Raw genomic sequence first — 10,587 nt, 5'->3', positions numbered from 1 at the left:
ATGCATGACGTGGACAGTACTGCAGTGACAGTCACCCAGCATTCCTGTGGTCAGAGTAGGGAATGAGAGGAGGAGAAGGAGATTTCAGAAGAAGACGCAAGTGATTTATAAAGCAGAGGCAGTTAGAAAGAAAGTAGAAGGAGAAGAAAGCAAGAGGAAGTTCAGCTGGGATCATAAAAAAATGTAGGATGCAGAGAGAGAAATCTGAACAGCTGTGTGTCTCTCTTCAGCAGCAGCAGCATCGTCTAACAGGAAAGTAAAATGTTGTCTTTTCGTATCAACTCTGCCCGTCTTTTTTCACTCCCTGACTCACTTGTGTGAAATTGGCTCTTCTGTCCAGGCCACATTGTTGACATGGCTGAGCGTGGTCACCAAGTGCTGCGAGGCTCACGCACGCACAAACACACACAGTCACAAGCACAGGCACTTTAATTGTGGAGTAATTACACATACCACGGCAGGCAAGTGGGAGAGCGGAGTGCAGCAGCTCCGGCTGATGGAGAGCATTCCTTTGTTGTTTGGATTGGTCCTCTCTCTCTCACTCGCTCAGTCCTCTGTATCCCTGCTGGCTTCCCAGGTTTCAAAGGAGAAGACAGCAACTCAAGCATGTACTTCCAGGTGTTAATAAAGTCCTAAAGTCATAACACTGCATTTGTGCCTGTGTGCATGTGTTTGCAGACCAAGATCCTCTACAAACAGTCTGTACCAAAAGTGGAGCAAACATTGACACACAGCTCCCTAAAACTATTTTGGGCACCACAGTCTAAGTAGATCTGCAACAACACTTGGCTTTTATGACCTTTGTGCCCCATCGCCTCATTTCTGTGTCGCTAAATTCAACACTTCAGCCCCCTCCCTGGTCTGCACCACACTTGACTTCATCACAGTCAAAAACACGGTCAGTTTCCAGTATTTAATGAGATGGTTTTTGGCATTTCAGTGGCAGTTGGTTGCTTTGGTTACGTGGTGTGTTTGTGTTAAATAAAGATGTCTAACTATTCTTGGAAAGCCATTTGCGTTGGCTTAAAAAAAGTGATTAACCCTGCGTATACACTGTGAGTAAACAGAGTTTAAGGCATTTAACCACTGCTATATGTGAAGTGATGTCAGTGGCCCGAGTGGACCAGGTCAGTAACATCCATTACACACAGATTTGTTAGTGCTCTCTTTTAGACCATGATGACTATTGAAACAGCTGTAAAAACACATGACACTGTATCTTATGACTGTCCTACCTCTGACAAAGTGTGGGATGAGTAACGAGAGAGAAAGACTTGACGAAACGTGTAGAGGCACAGCACCAGACCACTGCAAACAGATGAAAATGCACCTGGCTCACCCTTTGCCACAAACAGTGTTGATGTCATCCATTTATCTGTCATTAAGATGTTATTAAAAGCATGTGGTTTGAATAGTTTTACCCACACAACACCTCAGAGACCTACATGGATGATCATCCCTGAGATTGTCAGAGTACTGGTTGTAAATAGTTCAGATACTGTTTCACAGGCATTTTGTGAGGTAGAAAAAGATGTGCGATTTGTCTGAATGAAGGGGTCTCTCACGGCAAGGTCTCCTAACACCGGGTGGAATCCCTCTCCAAACAGCTCCAGAGTTCCTGCTCAGCCTCCTGGGATCACATGGGAGTTGTGGAATTCACTCGGGAATGCTGTCAAACGTTCAAACCCTCTCGAACCCACGGGCTCCGGGATGATGTCATTGGGAATGCTGAGCAGCTCTCATGCTAGCAAGCGACCATGGAAAGCATAATAGCTTTAAGCTTCTGGAAACACTTGACAGGGAAAGTTAAAAGGAAGTGTAAGGCCATTTTCAGGGAGAATTATCCTGATAACATTTAGCTGTTGCCTTTTTAAGGCTGTTGGCTCAAACGATGCATCTGTTAATGTTGAGTCAAGGCCTAAAGTGACCACAAAAGCCCACATGACATGGTGCCACATGGAGGCACATTTCTGGTGTTGGTTAACAGTAATGAGAAAAACAAATGTAATGGGCAGTGCTTTTTTTTCCAATAAACTTATTCCACTCTGGGTCTGGCCTATAATGCATGTCCTCCCCTTTTTCTCTCCTTTATCCTTGCGAGGACAGTCAGGTTTGTGAACTTTATGTAATTTGAAGAGTCACACTTTTAAGGATATGTGCGTCTATGAGTTCAAAACCTTTATTGATAAAGTAGATCTCTTCACATACTGAGTATCAAGGAAAACTGAGGAACAATGGAGAAAGTGGAGCAGGGCCGGGTGCACGAGCTCTCTTCCTGTTTATCCACAAAGAGATCCTTGCAGTGCCTGGGAGATAAGATAATCCTGCTGCCATGGATATGCATGTGTGTGTGTTTGTGCTTTTGTGTGTGTACTTGTGTGCAGGCAAACCCTCCTTGGCCTCAGTCCTAACCAGAGGACCACTTTCAAGACAACATTTATCATTCTCCAGCCAAGAGAGCACACCATGCATTACGCTTTAGTTGTGGTTGGCGTGCATAGCCTAAACAGCATTCTGCATGACTAAGGTTGTATTATAGTTTTGCACAATGCGTGTTGTTGTTTTATGTAACCTCTGCTATGAACTGTGGAGAATGCACGAACCTCTGCCAAATAAAATTAACTACCTCTGATACAGAACTACTGGCATCTCCTGCATGATGTCTTCAGACTGATGCATGACCATACATGTAGCTGAGATTTTTCAGATGGTGAACATAGCTTTTGCAAAGAGCAGCCAGCCACGGCTTAAATACCAACAGTTTCTCATGCGGCATCGGACAGACCAGACATTTAATGATAAATTAACTTTTTGCATTAAGTTCTAGAATATGTGTTTTCATGGTGGAAACACAGATGGATTTTTTGATGAAAATTAAGAAACTGTTTGCACATTCTTTTCCTATATAATTTTGTCGAAACAGCCAACAAACTTTGTTCATCATCTGCACCCCCTGTCTTGGGCAAATTAGTGTGGTCATATCAGACAGCGTATAATTAAGTAATGAACTTATCCCTCAGCAATATAAAGGCTAAGTGCAGTGGAATTAAAAGCCACTTCAGTTTTACCGTAAATGTTTTAAAGGTTCAGGAGATAACTTTTTTAAAAAATGAAAACAATTCTGTCATATTTGCTGAAACGGTCACTACATCCTGACAGTAGTACATGAGACAGATCATCTTCAAAAAAAATCCGGTCCCTCTTGCTCCTCTGAGTGCACCTAATGACATTTGCAAGAGTCCACCACCTCTGAATGAAACAACCAATCAGAGCTGTAACACAGTGTCAATCACTGCTCGTCTACACCGCACAGGCTCAATATTTTCAGCATGCGCCAACACAGTGGCTGAGAAACAACCACCAGCGATTAAAAAACTGCCTGTGCTTTCTTTGCCAACAGCGTACACGGCAAAGACATGTCAACAGAAGAAGACTGACAATGAAAAGCAAGCAAAGACGAAACAGTGAAACCAAGTCTGAGCTGACATTAGTTTTGAATCCTTTTAAGTCCCATGGCTCTCCCTTTACCTTGGAAAAGCTGCTCCGATGTTTACTTGTTTTATCTGAGGCTCAGTTTAACGCTTTCTTTTTAGCCTGCTCCACATACCTGCTCCTGTTTACTTGTCTTTGCTGTGTGGGGAGCAGTGATTGACAGCTGCGTTAGAGACTCCTCCTGGCTCTGACTGGTTGTTTTCACAATTCTTGCAAATACCATTAAGAGGAGTAGGAGGAGAATTGTGGATTGTGTGTCACATAATCGTCCTACTTGTCCTACTGCCAGGATACAGTGATAGTTTAAATGAATATGACAAAAACTTTTCCTGGTAAAAATTACCATTAAACTTCAATTAAACGCCCAGTCCTTTTTACTAGCCCGGTGTGGCTACACATTTTAACAAATAAAGGCCTGTCTCAATTAGAGGCCTGGTCTGGTTGCCAAGCAGCTCATTTCTATAGAAGTTCTTCAGATGTATAAAATCAGGTTCTTGGCTGCCTCAAATTATGTGTCCATTCCTCAGTTACCCAGTAAGTTATTCGTATTCCTTTAGTCTGCAAGGGTCCTCAGATCAAGTGTCTGTCAAATGAATGACTCATAATTGATATATTATCTGAAGCCTAATTTTTAAACAACTAATATTCATACTGGTTTCAATAAACAATTTGATTGTATTTCCCATCTGTGTTGAGCAACAGTTTTGTGTGAGAGGAATTAAAGGCCTGTCCCAAATATAGGCCCGCTGATTTCAGTGATTTAAGCAAACAATAGCCTAGGCTATTAACTGAAGTTTTACGGTAGCCTGCACTGAACCTTTAAGTGTAACAGGAGAGATTATAATTTTCCATCCTTGGGAATATTTGAATTTTTTGTTTGGGTTGAATGTGTAGATTACTTCACTGCCTTAACCCATCCTGTGTTCATACAGACGGGCTATATATTTTGTAACAGGCCTATCACACACAGTACAGATCCTTTGAATGGTGTTATGGGTTTTTTCTCTCAAAGGAATGTAAATACTTACATTTTCTTAACCTTTATCACTCACTGCAAGTGCTGCATGACATGCATTGTATCAGTTTGTTTGTGCACCAGTCTGGACCTGTCTCCACTGACTGAATGAATCAAAACCTGCAGTATTTGGGGCTGCAGTGTGTCATGTGAAGGGAGACTAGACTGCATTCCTGCTCTAATATCATTAGCTAAACATGCTTTATCGTGGTGTCTTATCATTACAGCCAAGTGGGTCTGAAAGAATGCTCTCTGCCTCTCTTTGTCCCTGTCTTTTTTCCTTCTCTCCCCTTTTCTCCTCCTCTGTGTCAGCCTAGAGGCTTCTCCCTTTGAGTCAGTGAGAATTAGAGGTCAGGTGGAGGTGGTCTGTTAACACCTGCACATTATGATCTGTGTGTGTGTGTGTGTGTGTGTGTGTGTGTGTGTCAGTGTGGTAGAGAGAGACAGAGAGGGAGGGAAAGAGGAGAGAAACTCCCTCCCCTTGTTCCCTCTCCTGCTTCCACTTCCAGCTGTTGCTGCATTCCTCCACACGTCGCAATTGGCTGAAGCCGCCGGCTTTTTTTACGTTTGTGTACATTTGGAGAGTGTTCGTGTGTGTGTGAGAAGGTAACGGAGGATTGAAAGTATCTCCCAGACACACAGGCTGCTGATGCCGCGCAGGGAATGTATTCACTGTCAAGAAAGAGACTGTGATCAACAAGTGACAGGATATTTTCGGGATCTTGGAGCAGTTGCGTAATTGCGCCCTTCGCTGCACGATGACAGAAGTGGCCAGTCCCGCTTCAATCATGGTAAGCGCTGTTTTTATGAGGGGAAAATATCAGAAAGCCAATTTCTTATATGACTCAAATGCGTGTTTCTAAATTAGGACGTTTAATGGAAGTCTTTCATGGTGTTTCAACAGCTACTGATGTTTAATCCACAGCTCCGGGAGTTCTTTACAGTGTTTGTTTCTAAAGTGAGCTGTGTAACGATAAGCCAAATCTTATCCGACTTTAATTCCGGATTTTTGTTCTCAGCAAATAAAATACAATGAAAGTTTTGTTGGTTTCTGGGCTACTGAGTAAAAGTCCCATTAACACAATAGCCTTTATGTGTATTAAGTGATCCTACTGAAGATAAACACATTAAAAAGGGCCTATGCGTTATTCTGTAATTCTGACATTGCCCACTATAAAACAACACCATGTGAGTACCACAGGGATGTTAAGAGGACAAATCAGAGCAGTTTGACTGATGATGATATTGTATGTTAGTGTATGAATAAGAGCCTCATCCCACATCTGACACAGTGAAGCAGTCCATGGCACTCTAGTCTAGTGGCCTAACATGGGAATCAACCAGCACATTTAAGAAAGAAGTCAGAAGTCTTACCACCTCCCACCTCTATTAACATGTCAGATGTCTAATGAAGACCTTATTACTTTTGATTTCCCAGTGAGGAAATGATATAAGGTGTTGCACTGGGGTCATGTGGAGCTGTCAGTAATGTGCATGGGAACAAGTTGTATACTGCGTATTATGGCTCTGGATTGTAGTGTAATTATGAGGTTGTAGATTTGCCCTTGACGGGTCCAACCACAGCATTTTATGTCTTCTGTGTAAATGTTTTTATCACAGAGGGTATTACAATTCTCCATGTGTGGTGCCATTATAGCAACAGTGTTATCAGAATTAGGCATGGGTTCCTTTAGGCTCATCAGTCAGGTGGACAAATACTAAGCTAAGTGGGCATCTCCTTCATTAGTCCCCTGATGCAACTATCTCACAACATACTGGCTCAAACCCACCACTGGTTGTTTGATTTATTCATTCTTATATATTTTTTATTTATTTATCTATTTTATTTTTAGTTTTGTTTTTTTCTTGTAGTCAGTTTGTCTTAGCGCCGTCTCCTGTCTAATGACACAACTGTGTAACCTCTACAGTCATTGCATCCTATTTACTTTTTAATTTTTATGTTTTTATATAGTCATATGATGAAGGTAATCTGATGGGGTTTTTTTCTGTTCATAAGAAATCAATAAAAATTACTGATAACTTATTGAAAAAAAAAAGAATTAGGCTTAGGTGGTATCAAAGTATTACTGGGGTATTTAGAAGTCCCAACGGTATGATTTTCAATACCATCAAAAATACAGATACTCATACACATAATTAAACTGATATGGAGATGCTGTACTGAGACAATGTATTGTAGTGCCCAGCATGCACCACCAGAGGTCAGTCTGCACTGGTAGAACAGGCAGCTGAGCTGAGAAAGATGGCGACTAAGAGTGGTGGGGATAACGTTACAGGACTAGTAAATAAGAAAAATACCTTTGCCCCTGCTTGTGAGTATTGCCACATATAACTTATGTTGACTTCTTCCAACCACAAAGCATTTCAGTAGCCACATGATTTTATTGAACACATCACCTCCATTCAGCCTACTGATGTGCTGATATCTGCTAACTGCATGTTAGAAACACAGCATTGTAGGTTAGACATACATACATACTAAAATCACTTCTATCACCAGTAGCTACTTCAGTTTACTTTAGTTTTTTATACCAATACCATCATATGCTCTATGGCCGAGTGAAATGTCAGGAGGGTATGAAGGTATGAAAAAATAAATAATAAATAAATAATAATGTTAAAACCATTATACCTGTCAAGTTTGTTCTGGCCGTGATGTGGAAACCAGGAGGATGCAACCGTTTTGTCACAAGGACTGCACATACCAATGCTGTTATCAGCTACTAGACTCGCTGCAAGACTACCACAGCAAAGTTTAAAGACTTACGATAGAGGTGCACATAAAAACCAGATACAATACAGCACTTGAAAGCATCATTTGTGTGCTGAAGCAAATTAGATTTCTACTCTGTGTTGTCAAAATTCTTTCCACAGTATTTATTGTTTATGTGTTTGCCAGGTATATGTTTGGATTGTCATCAGTGCAGTATAGGATCACATTGTGTTTGGAGGCCAGAAATGCAACTTGGGGAAACGTCTTGGCTCACTAGTAATCTCTTTTCCTTCATCTCTGAATTCTTTGGTCTGTGTTTTTATCCACTTCCTTTTCTTCTCTCTCCCCGACACACTCAGTTTGTTTTTCTTATTATCTCAAAGTCCATCTTTCTGCCTTCCTCTTTTCTTTTCTATCCAGTAGTCACAGATCATTTCAACATGTGAGCTACATTATGTTACTAATGTGGCTTATATGTCCCTCTACCAGTTCACTGTCCCTCCTCGTCTCTCTGTCATATCCGGCCCCTCAGAAACCAAAACATCAGTTGATCCCCTCCATATGGCCGTAAAGGTAATCTGGGCTTTTCCAAAGACACACACACCCTCGATAGAAATTCAAGTTAGATTTCCTCCAACTCTGAGTCAGCTGCAACAACAATGGACTTTCTCTCCTGTGAGGATCTTGCATTTTGGTAAATGATGGGGAAAAAAACGCTCAGTGGAGTGTGAGAGAGTTTAAGTTGAACAATGCTGCTGGATGTTTGTTGTGTTTTAGCGGGGCTTTAAGGTCAAGTTAATCGGCTTGCAGGTTTTTCACCAAAACACACATGCACACAATCAAAGACATAAACACATTTACCCACGCACGATGAAGTCAATTTAAGACTTTCTTATGGAACAGTGACAGAGAGTAGCAGTATTTTATGTCTAAAAGGGTAGCCTGCATGCTTGTGTGTGAGAATGTTAACATCTCTAGTGTTGACGCACGCATAAGGCATACATTCAAGTTTTGTTAAAGACATAATTGCGCACCGAACACAGAGTGCAGTGAAGAGAAGTGAGGAAGATAACCCTGTTTAGCCCTATGAGTTGCTCTATAAGAGGGACACAGAGAGAGGGACTCCATATTAAACAGCATCTGTGATACAATGCCGGCTTTGTCAGGTGGGAGGAGGAGAGGGTAATGCAGGAATGTAAGGGGAGGGGATGTTAGAAAGAGACAGAGAGATGGAGAAAGAGAGAGATAAAGGCACAGAGATGAGTGTGACGAGGGTGAAGACACAGCATTTAAAGCTTAAATGGCAGATGAAACACATCAGGAGCATAAGAGAAGAAACCAGGTGGAAAGACAGCAGATACAGGTCATCAAAAACAATGGACAAAGATGAGACTGAGAGCAATTGACAAGAAAAATGTGAAAGATATTTGTTCTTAACATTTTGGGAAATAGGATTACAGATTCATCAAGGTGCTGCAGGCACAATCAACACTCAGACACGCACATGAACACGACACAATATATAGATATTGGGCACAGTAACAGAATACTCTACAATCATACTGCATGGCAAACATTGGTTTCCAAAACCCAAAGACTTGGAGAACAGTTCCAAAACCAGCATTTTGGAAATTATCTGTTGTCTTTACACCAATGAAGTCATTTCTTTAGAGCTGGCCAGGTTGCATATATATATGGGGAAAAAAGATGCAATAGGAACCGAAGCAACAGATGTAACAGTTCCAGCCTGTCATATAGTCTTTCAAAGGTTGTGCAAAGAAGTTGACCAGACCAATGAGTAAATCTGTGCACTCCTCAGCACCTGGAACTCATGGTGCTCTTTGTAAAACTGTCTTTTGCATGTGAAGGTGGCCAAATTTTATTTCTGTAGCAAAAACGCCTAAAACCATCTTAACAGTCACCTTGACTGCAGCTAGTGTATCATTATTCCCACCCCCATCTCCATTAGTTGGTCAAGTTTATACCCCAGCAGCCCATATATCATCTTAAGAAGCTGTCTGCCTTGAAACACCCTCAAGCCTAAGGCCAATGTAAGCTATCTAAATAAAGCAGCCACATGCACCGAAGACGCAGATGGCCAACTTGGACTATCTGCATTAAAAGTAAAAAAGAAGAATCCTGATGGTTTGTCTGTTGCATGTTTCACTCTAGTGTGCTCTCTGTTTTCTGACAATGTTATTAATTAACCTACAAAATGACCATTTGTATATAGTCAACCTGTGTTACCTTGAATTCATGAGGAAAACATTTTTCTCACATTCTATTGGTGAACACATTCTCATTTATCCAGCTCAGTACTTCCCAAACATGCATTTTCACTAAAACCTTACTATCTAAAATACTTCCTTACACAAAGAGCACACCTGGGTAAGCATGTGCGTTTGAACTCCGCTTGTGCATTTCTCTGAGGCGTGCTTCTTGTCCATGTGTATCATATATTTTATTCTAAAAAACGCCATATAGAAGATTTAACCCAACATCATGAGCTTATTGTTTTTGACAGACACACACATGTGAGCGAGTTAAATGTCCCAACTTCTAAGTGCACTAAAAAGAATCTGTTTCACATCAGTGGCATTAACAACAAGCTGAAGTGTCCCGAGAATGCAGCCTGCAACAGAAACAGACAGAAACAACAACGCAGAAGGTAATTGAAACAGAGAGAAAGACTAAACAGATGTAGAGGAAAGACAAACAGAGGAGGGACTGGACAGAGAGATGAAAGGAGGGAATGAAGAAAAAGTATGAAATGAAACAGTCTGAGAATGCTGGATCTGCTCTTCTGGTTTTATGAGTCCTCTCTCTATCCTCCATCGCTTTCTCTTTTTCCATCACCCCGCATTTCTAACCCCATCTCTGTCGCCAGATGCAGGGCAAACAGAGCATTTTGGGGAGACTCAGCTGTTCTACAGATGGGATCAAAGAGGGACTGTGTGTGTATGCAGTTTCTTGTACTTGTCTTCTTGTGTTTTTAAAAACATCATGTATGTTTAAATTTGTCTTAGCTGGTCTTCAGTTCTATAAAGGGGGAGTTCAGGTGTAAACCAGATTTAGTGTTAAAGTATTAAAAGTAGGTCAGGGCTGTGAGTTTAGGATATTTTCCCATAAAAGGAAAAAATACATTTGAAACATCCCCAGTCTTCCACTCCATTACAGGAGTTAGTTTGTAATCAAATGTGGAATTTTACTCTGCTGGACCTTCTTTCCCTCAGTCTGCCTCAAATGTTACTTAATACCAGAACCTGATAGTAATTATTCACATATATTATAACATATTCTGTCATCAAACTCCGTTGTAGCTGGGGCGTCGCCGCGTCGGTGGCTT

General features: G+C 41.3%; 1 protein-coding gene across 3 annotated transcripts in view; it reads left to right on the top strand.

The window, feature by feature from the left end:
- The first annotated feature begins 5,022 nt into the window (after positions 1–5,022).
- The window catches only part of phldb2b (pleckstrin homology-like domain, family B, member 2b), a 44,387-nt gene continuing 38,822 nt past the window's right edge, over positions 5,023–10,587 (top strand). For all 3 annotated transcript variants that reach the window (XM_078162503.1, XM_033638707.2, XM_033638706.2), the window contains exon 1: positions 5,023–5,298. In XM_078162503.1, the coding sequence (XP_078018629.1) occupies positions 5,266–5,298 (33 nt within the window). In that variant the 5' untranslated portion in view covers positions 5,023–5,265. The remainder of the gene's footprint in view (positions 5,299–10,587) is intronic.

The sequence above is a fragment of the Epinephelus lanceolatus genome, chromosome 20 (assembly GCF_041903045.1).
Source record: "Epinephelus lanceolatus isolate andai-2023 chromosome 20, ASM4190304v1, whole genome shotgun sequence".
NCBI lineage: Eukaryota > Metazoa > Chordata > Actinopteri > Perciformes > Serranidae > Epinephelus > Epinephelus lanceolatus.
Note: the sequence above shows the minus strand (reverse complement) of the source record. Positions and strands in the feature narration are given on the sequence as shown.